The sequence below is a fragment of the Cynocephalus volans genome, chromosome 15 (assembly GCF_027409185.1).
Source record: "Cynocephalus volans isolate mCynVol1 chromosome 15, mCynVol1.pri, whole genome shotgun sequence".
Lineage (NCBI taxonomy): Eukaryota > Metazoa > Chordata > Mammalia > Dermoptera > Cynocephalidae > Cynocephalus > Cynocephalus volans.
Window position 1 is genome coordinate 67205236 of NC_084474.1, and position 17899 is coordinate 67223134.

Here is a 17899-nt window from a genome sequence, read left to right on the forward strand (position 1 = left end):
ATAGCCAAGGAAAGAAAAAAAAAAAAAAAAGATAAGGAAGGTCATTATATGATGATAAAGAGATCAATTCAACAAGAGGATATAACAATTCTAAATGTGTACACACTCAACAACAGAGCACTAAGATATATAAAGCAATTATTATCACACCTACTGGGAGAGATAGAGTCCAATACAATAGTAGTTAAGAACTCTGGTACTCCACTTTCAGCAAAGGACATACCATCCAGACAGAAAATTAGCCTAGAAACATCAGAACTAATCTGTACTCTAGGCTGATTGGATCTCATGGACATTTACAGAACATTTTATCCAACAGTTGCAGAATACACATTCTTTGCAGCAACACATGGAACATTCTCTAGAACAGACCTTATGTTAGGTCACAAAACAAGTCTCAACAAGTTTAAAAAAACTGAAATTCTATCAACTATCTTCTGACCACAACAGAGTAAAACTAGAAATCAACAACAAAAGGAACACTGGAAATTTTACAATATGCTCCTAAACAATGAATGGTTCAAAAAAAAAATCAAAACGGAAATTAAACAATTCCTGGAGACAAATGAAAGTGAAAACACTGTATAGAAGTTTCGCATCCAACTTAAAGAAAATCAAAGTAAAAATCTGTCATTTATCAGTGCTTCTTGAATACTTAGTAACAGTTCCTGAGTCTGCCTGAATCAAATCATACTAGACAATTGAGCTATATTAGCAAGTAAATTGTTAGCAAAATTCTAGTGCCAAATGGTTAAAAAATAATAAACATGAACAAAATATCATTAACAGAAAGGGAAAAGGACATTGTAAAGACTATTATTTGAATAACGATTTAGCAGAGAATGCACAATTTAAGATAGAATGTTTCAGCTAGACTCTAGGTGCTAGAGGAATGGACTTAAGCAGTGTTACACAACTTCAAAAAAAGGAGGAACTCAAGAAACTTCTTTATGAAATAACTACTCTGGAAAATGGTGCTTAAGTAGGTCCAAAAGATGCCGAATTTCTTGAGATATATTGTGCTTTTTGAGAAGAGAGAGAGGTTGGTGGACGACATATGGCTTCTGAACACGCCCTGAGGGATTCATTACTGATCTTGGATTTCCACTATGGGTTCAAGACATTTCTATCTAGGAAGCTGCCATTTTCTAATGTTGATGAAAGGACTGTATAAGAGAATGGAAACACTGTTGTCAGTTGTCAATAATGTCATTCTTGTTTTGCTTATTATTATTGGTGTTGGTGTTATTAAGCAGAGAGATATTTATCTGGAACCATGTCTCTGTAAAACGTGGGAAAACCCACCTGACCCGTAAAAGGATAACCTGTTTCATCTAGCCTACCTAGTTCATTGCCATTATTTCCTTGCTCCTGTAAGCATTTGAGGTCATGATTCATACTGCCTTGGGCATTAGGTGCTATTTGTGAATTCCGATCCATCACTACCGCCATCTCGTGGCAGTTGGATTAGCCATCACGGAGGACATAAATACCCAGATGAAGTTCAACAGAGTGCAAATGTTGGAAAGAAATGTTCTGGCTATGTATCAAACTCATAGAAAAGGTTAAAAGCAAGATATCCACCGATGTATAAAAAGATTGGAAGATGAGAAGCACCTGCAACAAGTTCATGGAGAGTGACTTATAGACAATTTACCAAATAATCACAGACTAAATCCCCAATACAAAGGGGGTCTCATGAATCTGATGAAGCAAATCAGAGCGGAGAAAAAAAAGTTAATTATGGCTGTATTTAAGAAAGAAGGCCAGATGATGATAATGATATAATGATGCTCAGATTATTTGAAGTATGAATGATGAGGCAGCTGGCCTTCTTGGCTGGCCTCTTGGAGTTGGCCCTCAGATGGGTCTCCCAAAGCTCAACAGGTAATCTTTCTGATGAGTCAAATATTAAACCCTAACATTTGCCTTCTGTGTAATAGTATTGGTCACAAGGAAAATTCCGGTGACTAGACATCCTCTGGGATTTTACTGGTTGATTAAAGTTTCTAGGATTTGAGGGTCAAGGATGGCTCCAGTTTGCACTGCTTAGCATAGTAAAGAAAATCTAGTGGCCCAGTGCTCCCTTGAAATAAATAAATAAATAAAAGCATTATCTTACGTATGTTTCAGGAGACGCAAACACACATGCTTAGATGAAGAGAGAAATGAAAATATAATTATGTCATGAACTTTTCCCTTTTCCAAATTTCTTAGCACTTAACACTGGTAGAAGAGACTTTAAAGGACCTGATATAGATGAGCCTAGCAAATGCTTTCAGAGGCCCCAGAAAGGAATTTTGATCATACTACAGGAACAAAAATGTAGGTTTAGGGTTTGGGAAGAAAATTCCAAGGGAGAAGTTTCTTATGAGGAAACTGAATTTTAGGAGGGCTAAACTTAGTGAGGAGGTTCACAGATAGCCAATGGGGGTTGTGGACTGTGCAGAACAGAAAAATGAGCGAATGTGGGGGCAGCAGGGCTGTGAGGGTAGTGCAGGGCAAGAGAGGGAAAACTGTTTAAGCAGCTTCTGTGAGTGGGAAATTTTGGCAGAGAGAGAGGTAGAGGATTGTTAAGAAGTTTTCTATGTGACACATTATGAAAGTCCCTATGCCCGCCCATTAAAGGGATCTACAATAATCATCTGCAATATTCTTCATGGCTTTAGGATGTTTCTTTGAAGGAGACACATGCAGAGACTGGCTGCAGATAAACCCAGTCACATTCAGGTTGTACTCTCAGTGTGGGTGGAGGAGTCACCGACTGTCATTAAACTGAGTTAAGATGACAGTTTGTGGGATTCAAAGTGAAATAACTTCAATGCTGACTGCAGTAACTAATGCATTGTGTTTTCCATTAGCAGAACTGAAAGATCGCAAGGTTTTAAAAGGCATCTAATCTTTCTTCCTCATGGTGAGATTGAATCAGCCCGTTCTAGAGAAAGAAGTTCAAATTTTCAGATAGCCCAAATCTGTCCTTAGTTAATGCATCAGTGTTGAACTTCAGGTCAGTATATAAAATGTATAACCCAATTCTGTACAACAATTGTATTTAAGCTATCTAAAGTGAATCTAAATTCAGCTGTGAGATCACAGAATGGGAACACATTATGATATCATTTCTTCCTTTTGATCTGACAATCCTTATTTAACAACTATGGTGGATGAAAAGTTTCCTTTCACTTTTCTCAAAGATTTTCTACAGTTTTAGGATTGAGGACTGATTACCAGGAGTGGATCACTAATTTGCCAGTGTTTTGTGTGAAGCGAATAAAACACATGTAGAGAGTTAGTTGGATTAATCTATTAATCAGACCATGTAAATGTGCACATTTAAAAATTTCTTCTAAATGAAATGTTTAATATAAAGATAATAAAAAAGTTTTAGAGAAAGTATTAAGCATGTGTTAGAGGCTGTGATAGTGTCCTAAAAGATGAACTATGAGAAATAATGAGCAAAATTATTTTATCAAAATATGGAATGTTTAGAGAACAGGCAGAGAGGGCTCCCACCACAGTTCTCTATGTAAGTGGGAGTGGCTGTGTGACAGCTTGAGGATTGGTAGGAAGAGGGGGAAGATTGAAAAAAATTTAGGAAAAGAAAAATAAGCTTTGCTCAGCTAGACTCAGGCTTTCGTTGTTGTTCCCTAGTAGAACTGAGGCAAAACTAAAGGAAATCAATACAAACCTTAATTAGAGTCTAAGAAATCAAATCCACTCAAGTTAGTTATAACAGGAATGGACTGCAGTCTGCTTTGTTGGGTAGGAACTGGCTCAGCGTGGCCTGGGACACTGTGGGTAACCTGGAGCGTGCCACTCTAAGATTGCTTCTGGCCCACTCTGATCTTGCCTTCCTTGGCTCCAAAGTCATCCTTAGTGATGCGCCCACATTGGTACTGAATCCACAAACAGCTAGGTAAGCCAACTGCATGTCATTTTACTCAATGACACACATTTTCCTTTTCTTTAGAAACTTCCTAAAAGTTCTCTTTGGGATGTTTGGAGGGCCTACCGGCCTGTGCCTACCACATTAGAGTTCTGAATATTTTGTCTTACTTATTTTTAAAAGTTAAATACCATTCATTTTTCTCAGACAGTAGAAAAATCTCACTGAAAAATTGCTCCTTCTAACTAAGCAGTGATTCATAAAATTATCTGTTGATATCAGGCTCATTTTTATCTCTGCATGCAGCTAGGCATCAGGCAGCTCCAAAACCAACACCCAAGTTAGGCAAGCGAGGAAATTCAACAATTACCTGGAGGTAGTCTCTGTGTCTGTCCACTGAGATTGAAAACAACTTCCAGTGCAGAGGAGAGAGAGGCTCATATGTCACTTCCCAGCTGAAATGGCTCCCCACCAGCCATGGGATAACTTTGAAACTACTTAATGTTATTTGCAAAGCATTTAAAAATGCTCTGGACCCCTCCAGCCATTCATCAGACCCATGTGTCTCTGTCCTCCACTCTAGTCACACTGAACTCGTGCTGTTCCTTCTGTCTGAAACAAACTTTTCTCCTATCTCCTACTTTTCTTTCAAATACGAATATAGGCTTTCCTGACTGGTTTCCCAAGTCTGGGTCAAGAACTATGTTAAAAGAATAAATGGGCCCAGGCACAAAGTATGATGGAAAAATTGAACATTACTTTTCTTTTTTCTCTTTTTATTTCAGTTCTTTATAGTGCAACTCCATTATTATTATTATTATTTTAAAAAAATTCTCATTGTTGTAATTATTGTCAGAGGAACCCCTACTGAATTCATAACATTTGAAGTTTCGAAAAGAACATTAAAGTCGTCTAGTTGTGCCCCCTGATATTACAAATGAGAAAGTGATGAGAAGTCAGGAGGAGGGAGGTACTAACAAAAGGGGCCACCAAGAAAACATAGTTACCTGCTCTGGGATTACTTCATTATGAGACGTTATGAAAATATTCAATCTAATGAAAGTCACCAATTTATAGGTAATGTTTGTATTCTATAATTACGTTCGCTATACTTTAGAAAAACTGTACAGATGGTCCCTGGTTTTCAGTGGCTCAAGTTAAGATTTTTTGACTCTACAAGTGGTATGAAAACTATGTGCATTCAGTAGAAACCGTATACTTTAAGTACTCATACAACCATTGTTTTTCACTTTTGGTACAGTTTTTAATAAATTACATGAGATATTCAACACTGTTTAAAAATGAGCTTTGTGTTGGATGATTTTGCACAACTGTAGGCTAATGTAGGAGTTCTAAGCATGTTTAAGGTAGGCTAGGCTATGATGTTCAGTAGTGTAGGTGTATTAAATACATTTTCAACTAAGAATATCTTCAACTCAGAATATTTCAACTTTATTGGGGCATAATCCCATCATAAGTCAAGAAGCATCTATATATTAAAAATTCTCGATTTATCAGTTAGAAATTGAGATAACAAAAGTTTCCACTGTCAGTTTGAGCACAGGTAAGCAGAAAAACTGGGGAAGCAAGAAGAAACTATTTTTAAAAAAATGATCCCCCAATTATTATGTGTGATCAACTAAAGGGTGTTTCATGGTTCTACTTTATTTATTTCTTAGTAAAAGTTCAACTGTGTGCTTTTACAGAAATAGATATGTATTCTTAGATACTGGAGTAGAAGGAGAAATTAGAATTTAGAATGTCATTCCTACTGTGGCAATTCTAAATAATGCCCCTCCCCTTACATTTCCGTAGATTCTAAATTGATACACTACATAATTCATATGTTGCATTTTTAAGTAGAATTAACCTTCCTTCCTACCAACAAAATTTGAGATTTTATCTGAGTGTATATATATAAAAATATATATTTCCAAACATTGTATACATATCACACATATATGTATTGTCCTGAAATTTCTTGGCTATATTTTATGGAGAAAATAAACATTAAAAATAAATTTAGCAAACAATGTGTAATTTTTGTAGGCAAAATTAAAATAAAATTTTAAATGTGTAAAAAATTAAATAAATGTGTACCATGAATCACTAAAATGCCAAGAAAAATATAAATGGAAACTGTAAACTAAACTGTAACTATGAAGTGTGCTAAAGATTTTACACATGCAACCCATATTTACCATTTATTAACGTACATCATTTAGTAAGAGCTCTTTTCGGGCTGGCTGGTTATTGGTTATCTCACTTGGTTAGAGCATGGTGCTGATAACAGCAAGGTCAAGGGTTCTGATCCCCGTTCTGGTCAGCCACCAAAAAACAAAACAAAACAAAACAAAACAAAACAAAATGAAAGAGCTCTATTTATTTATCTATCTATTTATTTATTTTTTGCAGCTGGCCTGAATGGAGATCCAAACCTTTGACCTTGGTGTTATAACACCAAGCTCTAACCAACTGAGCAAACCGGCAAGCCCAAGAGCTCTTTTCAAAAGGGCATAAAAAAAAATAATTTTAACATGAAAAATTAACTATATACATATTATGTGTAATGCTAGCTAATATTTCAAGATAAAGATTACAAAAGTCCTAGTAGATCAATGCTTCTCCTGTTATGGTTTCTAGTGCATAATGATGATGGGGTTGTATTTCACACTCACCTCCACATCTTGGAATTGGTCCGCTCCACATTACTTTTCCATCCATAAGGATACATGTAATCGTTTCTGTTCCCTGGGTTTTAATGAATCCTTCTTCACAAATAACCGAAATTGAACTTCCTAATTGAAAGTTGTCCCCAAACCGTCGTGCATTGATTGGTATTCCAGGATCAGGGCATTCATTATGTCCAAATGCTTTAGCATTGACAAACAAACAAAAACACACAAACAGGTAGCATGAGCACAGGAGAGAGAGTCTTTCATGTTTTGGATGAGAAAAAGTGAGGTTTAGATGTGTTTAATTCCAGAGAAGCTTTTTGTTTATTTATATTTTAAAAATTTGGAGGCTCTCCTCTGACTGTACATGTTTGACTGAGAGATGTAATGGGTGTGATTTCTTTAAAATATTAATTACACTTTAACATTATCAAATTTAAAAATAGAATTGTTTCTGCTTATTTTTGGAGATCATTAGGCTTAGCCTATGCAAAAATTTCCAATATAAGCTGGTAAGAATTCCAGTTAAAATGAATACAGAGCAAGTTAACTCTATCTCCCTGGAAACTTTTCTTCTGATTCACTCTATTGGGAATGAAGAGATAATTTCATTGTGAGAATTAAAATGAAATGTTTCAATCTAGTGTGAAAGTCTTTCAATTACTTTATAATTTTCCATGACATTTGCTTTCTGCTATCTAGGAAAAGAGAAGAGAATTAACTCTTTTGCAATTATTATGTTCTAGGCATTGTGATATCTTACTATCTGATTTAACATTTAGAACAGCCTAATGAGGAAAATATCACCATCTACTGTAAAGAGTAATGTTAGACTCAGAAAAAGTTAAGTAGGTTGCTTCAGGTCATAGAAATAGGAATTGATAGGATGGAAATGTATCCCCCAGCCTGGCTATCACTTTTTTCTCAACAACCTGCTGTATCTTGGGTTGTCTGTCTCATCTTTCAGGAGAATGTGAGTTCTTGAGCTAAGGGCCACTATCTTATTTTATCTTGTGTCTCCTACTGTGTATATTTAATCCAGTCACAGCAAACAGTAGAAGAGTAATAACAATGTGTTTATTTTATTTTTCATAGATTATAGATTACATGAACCACCCAAATTTTTCACTTTATTCAGAATACCTGCATGACCAAATGTAAACAGAAGAATATTTAAAGTAGCAAAGTCTAAACATGTAAAATATATTTTATGAGGTGTTTACAATTTAATTTTGTATTCATACTTCATGAATACATATAGTTATTTTAAATTTTCTTACTAATCACTTGGGTGATATTCATAAATTGCATAATTTTATTATCCATTCTCATTTTTAAGTTAAGCAGTAAAAAAGAATATTAAGGTAAATTCTAAAATACATACAATATGTTTTGTAGGTACGTTTATTTATAATCATTACTTTTTCTTGTTCTTAAAAAAAAAAAAAACTCAATTTTGATGAAGCTTGTTTGCTCCAATATACAGGAGTACTTTTAAAAGGTCATGGAAAAAATAGAATTAAAAAATAGTACAAATCTCTCTATGACATTTTGAAGTACCCTCATATAGTGTTTGACTGATATTTTTTCAGAAAAAATAAATCTCAGTAGTAAGCATTAAATATAAGAATTTGCATATGATCAATTAAATTATTTACTATACAAACAGAACAAGAAACACAGAAGCATATCTACATAATACCCTGAAGTTACCATATTCATTAATGTTAAAAATATTATGCAGTTAAGACAAAGTAAAAATGTAAATAAATAGATGCATATAAATATCTATCTTTATACACATACATAAAATATTTCAAATGGATTTTCAGATAAAGCAGCCATTTTATACAGCAAGTCTCTATGACACATGTCACATCTAATTTATCTTTAATGATGTGCAATTACATGTTGACAACTTATTAGTAACAGTATTCACCACTAGTGTCACTTTGAAAAGACAATAACTGTTCTTTGTTACTAATTGCCTAAGCTCAGCATTGAATAGGCAAGAGTGGAGCAACGGTGGAACTTCTTTTTAACAAAGGACTTGAAATCAAATCCTATTGTTCTATGACACAAATATTAACCATTAATGTTAGTCAATATCTGACAGAGGATGGAAGCTTCAAGGAAAAGTGATAAAAATCATTAGTATTCTATGGCTTCGGATAGAACTTTTGCAAACAGAAGTACTAGTATGTAAATTAACCCAGTAAGATTTGTTCTTCTTTCTGTGATTCATCTTTTTGCTACAGTTATAAGCATTTTTTGGATAAATAATATTCAATCTTTTGAAATATGAAAAGGCTGAAATATGAAATATTCAACCTTTTGAAAAAAAGAATATGGGTGATAGACAATAGCTAAAAAACACCAAAGCCATCACAAATCTAGAGAAATATAACACAACAACGTAATACGTCCAGGTAATAGTTCAAAAGCTAGCAAAAAAAATAGTAGCTAATGTTTATTGAGCATTTACTCGGTACCATGAGTCTATGGTACGCATCTCCTAATTTTTTCCTTACAACAACCCAATGTATTTTTACTGATGTAGACACTGTGGCTCTGTTATAAAAAATAAAAACGCACCAAAGCCAAGATCTGAAGTTGTATGGTTTAACTTTAAAACTGATGTTCTTAATCACTAAGGTATTTTTTCCCCATAGTGGCTTTGCTAAGTCAGTTCACTGCCCCAAAGATAACGATCTTCTTCACTGTGATGCTTCTGTATCCTTGTGGCTTTTTTCTTTGGAATTATGACTCTGTGCTGTCATTATTTGTTTAGTCTTCTGTTGGCTTGAAGGAAATATCTATTTCCCTTTTATGCTTGCATGAAAATAACAGAGCAAAGTATTGATGTATAGTAGGTTTGAGTTTATACTGATTTAATATAATAAGCTAATATTTGGGCTTATATAATAATGATATTTGAAACATATTTCTTTAATACGAAGCCTCTCACAAAGAGAAATGACACAATAGAGAGTAAAATGAATATGAAAGTTGAAAATCAAGGATAAATGACCGTCCTTGCCACAAACACGTCTATGGCTTGCTCAAGTTTCCTTATCTGCGAAACAAGAAAACAGGCTTGCATGATCCCTTTCCAGCTCTAATTTGTATAAATATATTATATAGAAAAACACATAAAAAATAACTTACTGTTGTAGGTGATGTTAAAGCCACGTCCTGACATGGAATGGTCAGCTTGAAATTCTAATCGCAGTATATGACTGTTACTTGTAAGATGAGAGGGCACCTCAGCCCCAGTAAAGGTTCCAAGAATTGGGGAGTCTGGAGAGTCACCATCTTTAACAGCGAGGAAGTCAAACTGGGATTCCAGATCAAAGTCATTGAAAGAAAGATGTATCCTGCTCCCTGGATCAGAGATTATTGTCCAGATGCAATTTAAATTATTTCCATACCCTTCTGGGTAATCAGGAGAAAGAACTGTTCCCATGGGTGCAGTGAAGTTAGAGAGGCAAGGAACTGATGAAATAGAAAGATTATAAAATACGTAAATTTTCAAAAGTAATATTTTACCTTATTTTGTCATATTCCGCAATGATGATAATCAATTAGCAGTTTGATAAAATAATATTCAGCGATGTAAATTATCTTATAAAACTGAAAGAAAATGTGACCATTTCTGCGTATTAGAAAAGACAACTAGCACTTTGGATGAACTTAAGACGATATACTTAAATATGTACAAAAATATAATTGAAGGAATAGCAGGATTCCCCCCCACACACACACATTTATCATGTTGTATTACAGTGCGATGAAAAGTTTTAGTTTCTGTGCTTAAAGAAATATATCGGAGAAAAGCATAGAGGTTCCCTTTGAAAGTAATAAGGCTCATGAACTGATTGAAAACAAAAAACGTTATGTGGATATTAACAAAATTAGGATCCTGTAGCTCAGAGAAAACTCAGGGTAGAAGTGTTGACTAGGTGAGTTTCATTCTTAACATGGCCATGAGGTGTTCTGATAGTTTATGACACGAGTTAAGGAGATGAATTAATTTTTATAATAGACATTACTGGTGGCTAACACTTAATGAACAGCTAAACTGGAGATCTAACACTACTAAAATGGAATCGTCCTCCTCCGCATTTTTTTTTGTTTGTTTGTTTGTTTTTAAAAACATCTGATTTAAAGCTTCATATCGATTATTTGGAAAGCAGGAAAAGGATAGAGAAACAAAAGAAAATAACCTTTAAAAAATCAAAGTTAAAAATTGATATATTTTCTTCCAGTGTTTTCTATTACGTATGGTTTTAAAACTGAATTCATATAATTTTGAACCAAATTCTATTTTCCTTATATTTAATATGTGAATTTTGAAGTCATTAAGCATAATTTATATTGATTTAAAACCACTCATCCCATTCATTTATATGAATGTGAAAAAATTAATATGACTATTCTTCTGTATGACATTTAGAATTGTTTTTTTTAAATGTTTTTGAAATATAAGTAACATTAATCTTCTATTTGAAGAAAGCTTTCATTGCTGTTAGTTATTGCCTTGGGATATATTTTTTTTTTAAAAAAAGAAAGAAATTAGAATGACACAGAGCATGAACTGTAAGCCTCAAAACATTTTGCTAAATTTCTGCTTAGAAAAGTTACATCAAATTGTACTGAAATATAACAGAAACATATTACAGAATACAACATCCCTGCCAGCATAAAATCTTATGATTATTCTACTTTTCTTAACTTGACTTAAAAAAATGGCATCTCGTTTTAATTTGCATTTCTTTGACTACTAGTAAAGTTGAAGATTTCTCATATGCTTATTAAACATTTGTACTTTCTCTTTTTTGGAATTATATGCTCATGAACCTTAATCATTTAAGATTATGACCTCTTAGTTTATGCTATTCATTCAACTGTTTCCCATTATTTTGTTATTTTAATAATATTTTGGTATGAAGAATTTGTTTTGAGTTTTAAAAATAATCCTTTGCAATTTTATATATTGCTTTTAAGGTCAGATATCTATCTTTTTACCTATCCATGAAAATATAAAGACATAGATATAGATATCTCTCTATATAATTTTTATCATTTTAAAAATATTTGTACCTTAAATTTGTTTTTTTCTGTGTGGAATGATTATAACAGTTAAAACCAGGGCTTGCAAATTGACAGCTATTGGGCTGAATCCAGATTGCAAAGGTGTATGATTTGATTATTTTTACTTCTGTCTCCCCCAAAATTTGAAATCACATTTTAAAATCATCATATTTCACATCTAAGGGAAAGAAGACAGTATTTGTAGTTCTAGCTTCTCTTGAAAAGTTAATGTACCCCAGTTCACTACCACTTTCAAAATGGATGCACATATACTTACTTCTGTTTCTTTTACACTCTTCTACCTGCCTGCATCCTGTAATCATTTGATTCATTAACCCTTGAACTAAATTAGGGGTCAAAAAACTCTTTCTATAAAGGAGCAGGTAGTAAATGTTTTGGCTTTGAAAGCCATCTGATCTCTTTTACAACTACTTAATTCTGTCATTGTAACAGGAAGGCAGCCATGGACAATTGGTAAATAAAAGTGCATTGTTAGGTTCCAATAAAACTGTATTTACAAATCCAGGCAGCAGGCTGGATTTGGCCCATAGACTCAGTTTGCCAACTCTTGATCTCAATAATCCCCTCCTAGAACAAGAGCTGACCAAAGTCACCACCTTAATCACCCTTATCAGAAAGATAGATAGGCATTTCTACCATACTTTAAATCCTTAATTATATCAGATGCAGTTTTTATGTAACTTCCTTCGACTTGGTGTTACACTTTTGTTAGTACCACACTAATTTTATAACTTTATATTTTGTTTTAGCATCTACATAAAATACTTTGCTTGTATAAAATTCTCATATCTATTTTTTTTTTTTTTTTTTTTTTTTACTTAGCTATATAAAATAATAGTAGGTCAAGTTCCCCAATGAACTATGCTAGGTTTTTGGTTAAAACTGAAAAGCAATTTTTTGTATAATTCACATATTTAATATAATGTCTTCTCATTTCAGGCACATGGCATCTATCTCTACTTTATTCTCATAAGATTTTCTTATCTTATTAAATTTTATAATTTTATTTTTATAAGTTATTTGGACTTATGTGACAATTATTTATATGTATTTTATATTTTTTTAAGTAAAAAAAAAAAATTGGCATCTGGCCAGAATGGGGTTATCAAGCCTTAACATTGGTGTTCTACCATCATATTCTAACCAACTCAGCTAAACAGCCAGCCCTATAATTTTTTTCTGAATAAATTCTCTTTCAAATACATTTTAAAATTAAGTATTGCTTGTATATATGAACACTATTAATTGCTACCTACATTTTTATTATATATCAGGATACTGTGCTTAATTGTTTTTAAAGTAATAAGAAATGTTTTGTCGATTTTCAAGAAGTTTTTAAAATTGGTTTTAGCCAGCAATAGTTTAAATACTTACATTAAATGCATTTTGGAATCTATTAAAATGCTTTTAAAAATATTTTCATTTTTGATGTGATATATTATATTAATAGATTCTCCAGTAGTATACCAACATTGTCTTCCTGGGAGAACACTTAGAATTAAAGGTCTCTAATCAAAGTCTTTTGTAGTATTGATAAGCTTTAGATGATGTGAATAGAATCAAATCAGACTTTCCTAAAGTATTTTATTTTCTCAGGACAAGAACTTCATAAGGTGATCTTGGTTAGGGATGAGCTCTGGCTATAAACTAAAAGGGTTCTATTAAGGGTGTCTGTGCACTCTTCTTCTCATAGGCTTCCTGAAGAGCAAACAAATATACTGTAATTAGGGAAATTTCTCCCAGATGTTAAAAATACCTACTTTGTTGTAATGAAGACAAAATTTAATTGAATCTAAAAATGCATTGATAAGTAATACAAATTATATTTTTGTTGTAGTTAAACCAGAATGTATTAATGTATTTGGGGAAATATATCCTATTAACCCAAGCATGTTGTATATTATAAACATTAATGAGTTTTAGTTTGTGCAATATAAATAAATGGTACCTCATGCATTAGTGTGAGTATCTACAAGCAAAAATAAGTTAATTAATTATACATAGAATATAAGCTTTAAATATTTAAGTGTTTTTGGTTATAAATAAGCATATACTATCTTGTAAAAATAAATGAGTCAATTAGAATTAGTTCAGATGTAGAATTCCCATAAGAACTATGCTATTTATAAAGTATAAAATGCCACCAAATAAAGTGTGCTAAGAACACATGTAATATACATTTTGCAATTACCAAGTAAACTATGTTAACTTTATTTAAATCTATAATGAAATTTATAATTTGGCATAAGCACACTTGTTAAAGATAGTATCACAAAGTGTTACTCATTCAAAAATAATTACATGGCTCCAGCTCTTTGCAATTAATTACAAAAGCAATTATATGCAAGGACAGGGTAACATACGCTGTCTGGAAGCAAAGCATTTGGTACTCACAGATACAGATGGGTATGTTTGCAGACCATTGGTTATTCTCTTGACAAACAATGGATTTCTCTCCAATTAATTCAAACCCAAACTGGCATTCAAACCTTAAAACATCACGATTAGAAAACCCATCGCCTTCTCTAATTCCATATAAGGGTGTACCAGGATCGCCACAACTTTCTTTTTCAATTTCTGCAAAAAATAAGGAAAAAGTCACCTTCAAGGGTTGCAGACATATGATACCCATGCCTTAACTTTAGTAGATATACTCTCCTGCAGAGATATTTCAGAACAAAAGATGAATTTATTCTCCAAACTTAATTTTTTTTCTTTTGTCAGTCTTATAGACATGATTCAATGAAGTGATCTTTAGAGAACATTTAGCATATTTCTCTCACTTTGTAAATGGGAAATCTGAGGTCATCAGAGCTAATGAGGTTACCAGCAGCCATATACCTAACAGATCAATTACTACAAGATCTCAGATTGTCTGTCTGTGCTATATACAAGTGTACATACATACATACATACATACACTTACGTAATATATATATTCCCCCAAATCCCAAAGACTTTTCGTATTCTTGCAATCTGTATATAACACAGTAAATCCTTAGATTGTGACCAGGACATGAGGGAACATTTTCTGTCTGTGCTCCTATACCAATCAATGGATGCCTGTAACTCCACATTCATTGTGCTGTCTGGTGCTTATTGGTTAAATTACTTCCCCAGCTAGATTAAAAAAAAAAAGAAAAAAGAAAAAGGAAAAAGGCCAAAAAACAGAGAAAACAAAACAAAACAAAAAATCTGTTCAAGGGCAGGAATCAATTTTTCATTCCAAATTACCCAGCTATGTTCCTTGATATGTGTTTATTGAGTGAATTGAAGGAGACTGAAAAAAAAAAATTCTTTTAAAATCACCATTAAAACACCTTTTTGAGGCGTATCCAAAGAAACTCCAAATATTTGGGATTGCCATTGGGAAGCTACGAATGTCAGCAGTAGATGATTGTGATGGTTGTTTGATGTTTAAGTCACATGAAATTCCATTAATACATTTGTCTTTAAATAAACAATAGAAAAAATAAACATTCAAAAACTAAAACTCAAATGAAGTTATAGCTTCATCTAACATTCTAACATTTACACATTCCTGCTTCCTCTGTAATCGGCCGACACCAACTTGGTGTCTATCTATCTTCTCAGTTTTTTCCCCCATGCTTTTATAATTATGCATGGACATATATAATATGTAATACAATAAACATCTGTATTTGTATGAATATAAACATTCTCCCCACAAAAAACTATGTGGTACTGTTTCATATATTTACCATACTTTAACTTTTTTTATACTGCCAATATTATTCTCTAACTTGGTCTTTTTAAACCTAACAATATGTTTTAGAGATATTTTTGAACACCCTTTTACCCTTAGCAGAAACCATAGGTGGTTGTGATGATGATTTCTTTAAAACACTGGATTTGGTTTGATATTTTATTTAGACATTTTTAATCTATGTGGTAAGTGGCATTGGTCTATGACATTTTTCTTGTGCTGTTCCCATCTAGTTTTAATATCAAGGAAAGAGGTTGGTAATTTTTCATATTTTAATAATCTTTAGGTTAGTTTGGATAAAAGGAAAATTTTGATTCTTGAATGTTAGAACTCTCCCAAAAAAGCTGGCTGAGTCTGGTATAATTTTGAGGTAGCCAACTGATTATTATTTCAATTTCTTTTAAGGTTATTTTCCTAGTCAAGTGTTTTTTTGTTTGTTTTGTTTGTTTTTGTTTTTGTTTTTTGGACCAATATGTATTGGCAATTAACATACACTAGAGAAGTGATGACATTCTCTCATCACTTAGTGGTTAGTAGTTGAGTAGTAGTATATTGTTACAGGATTTAAAATATCGTCATTACAAATATGTCATAAATCTTTCTCTCTCCTAAAGGTATTTATTTTTGTTAACCCTCCCAATTTTCTTTATTCGTATTGTACCTACAAAGGGTTGTCAGATTTTAATAAATGTTCACAGAACTAGCTTTTGCTTTTGCTGATGAATCTATTGCTTTGATCTTAAACATCTTTTCTTTATCTTTTTAGATTCCATCTTCATGTCTCTTTTACATAGTTTATTGTTCTTTTCTACGATCTTGAGTTGATGTCTTAGGACTTTCTATTAGTTTGTTTATTTTCGGTCTTTCTTGTTTCCTAAAAATAAAACAAATTTAGGTTGCTAAATTTTCTGCAGGGTACTGCTTTGATATGGAGAGCTTTTATTGTTCACTTTTAAATAGTTTGTAGTTTCCATTTTGATTTCTTCTTTAACTCATAAATAATTTCACTGTTTTTAAATTTATGGGTTGGGGCTATCATTTTGTTGCTGATTTCTAACATTATTGCTTTAGTATTCAGTATATGCATATCCAGATCTCAGAGTGGATAAATCAGTAAATTATATTCAATTCAATTTGTTATATTTGTCAAGTTAAAATTGTTTATGCTCTTAATTATTTTTTGTCTACTTGCACAGACACTTTCTAACAGAAGTGTGTTAAAGTTTCAAACTGAATGTGGATTTTACCACATTTCCTTACAGGTGTATAAAGTTCACTCCACATATTTTTAAACCATCATTCAGTTATTCCATTTATGCAGCAAACATTTACTTGAGAACTTTATATTTATATGTCCTAAATGCTGTTCTAGGTATTCGAGATACACCAATGAATATACAGACAATGGTGCCTGCTCTATAGGAGTATACATATATTCATGGGTTACAAACAATAAACAATAAATAAATAACATCTTACTTTAGAAAGTGATGCATGCTGTGGGGGGAAAAACTTACGTAGGGAATAGAGGCAGTAAAGTGCTGGATGATGGGGGGGTGACACTGTTGCTAGGCTAGGCTCACCAAGTTTTATTACACTTATACCTTCTTATGTAAATTGTTTCTGTTATTGAAAGAATAGATCTTTCTTCATCTGAAAATGTCTTTATTTTGTTCTCACCATCAAATGATAGTTGGTAAGGTATAGAATTTTAATTAAAAATTATTTTCCCTCAGTATTTTGAAGATAATTTTCCCTGATCTTTCTTTTATCCATTCAGTATTCCTGATGAGAAATATGATATAAAGCTGATTTTAATTCTCTTGTAATGAATTCTCTTGTAATGTTCCTTGCTGCCTCTCCTCCTTTCCTGTAAGAGTTAGAATTCCTCTTTAGACTTGCTCTTTTAAATGTATTGGTTTTTAAATCTATTTTTTCTACTAGGTGCTTGACAAATTTCTTTTGTCAAATAACTTTTTTTTTTCTGTTCAAGGAAATTGTTATTATTATTTCTTTAAAAATGTTGTTTCTTATATGCTCTTACCTCCTTGGAACTCATTTACTTTGAATGTTGGAAATTGGGGATTTAGCCTTCATGTTGCTTAATGTCTCAGTTTCATTTTTTAATTCACTACTCTGCATTCTAGAAAATTCCATAATCATAATATATTCACACATATGTGTATTTATATACATTCGTATATTATAATTTCCAGTTTACTAATTCACTGTGCAGTTTTATCCAATCTCCATAAACCTATGTATTGAAAAATCGTGTTGTCATTTCCTAAATATTTAATAACTATTTACATCTTGTTTCACAACCTCCTGTTATTTTTTCTTAAATACAATTTCCCCCTTTATTTTTGTGAGGATATCTAAGATAATTATTTAATCATTGCTGTTTTAACTGTTTCCTTGGGTATAAGGAGCAGTGTACTTAGCGAGTAGCAGAGTGAATTTTCTTCTGAAGTAGAGTATTTGGAAATATATTCA

At 32.4% G+C, this 17899-nt stretch overlaps 1 protein-coding gene across 3 annotated transcripts in view; it reads right to left on the reverse strand.

Moving 5' to 3' along the window:
* The window catches only part of CSMD3 (CUB and Sushi multiple domains 3), a 1171099-nt gene that overhangs the window by 434260 nt on the left and 718940 nt on the right, over positions 1-17899 (reverse strand). For all 3 annotated transcript variants that reach the window (XM_063079089.1, XM_063079088.1, XM_063079087.1), the window contains 3 exons: positions 14071-14253; positions 9730-10056; positions 6565-6759 (listed from right to left, as the gene is read on the reverse strand). In XM_063079089.1, coding sequence (XP_062935159.1) covers positions 6565-6759; positions 9730-10056; positions 14071-14253 — 705 coding nt within the window. The remainder of the gene's footprint in view (positions 1-6564; positions 6760-9729; positions 10057-14070; positions 14254-17899) is intronic.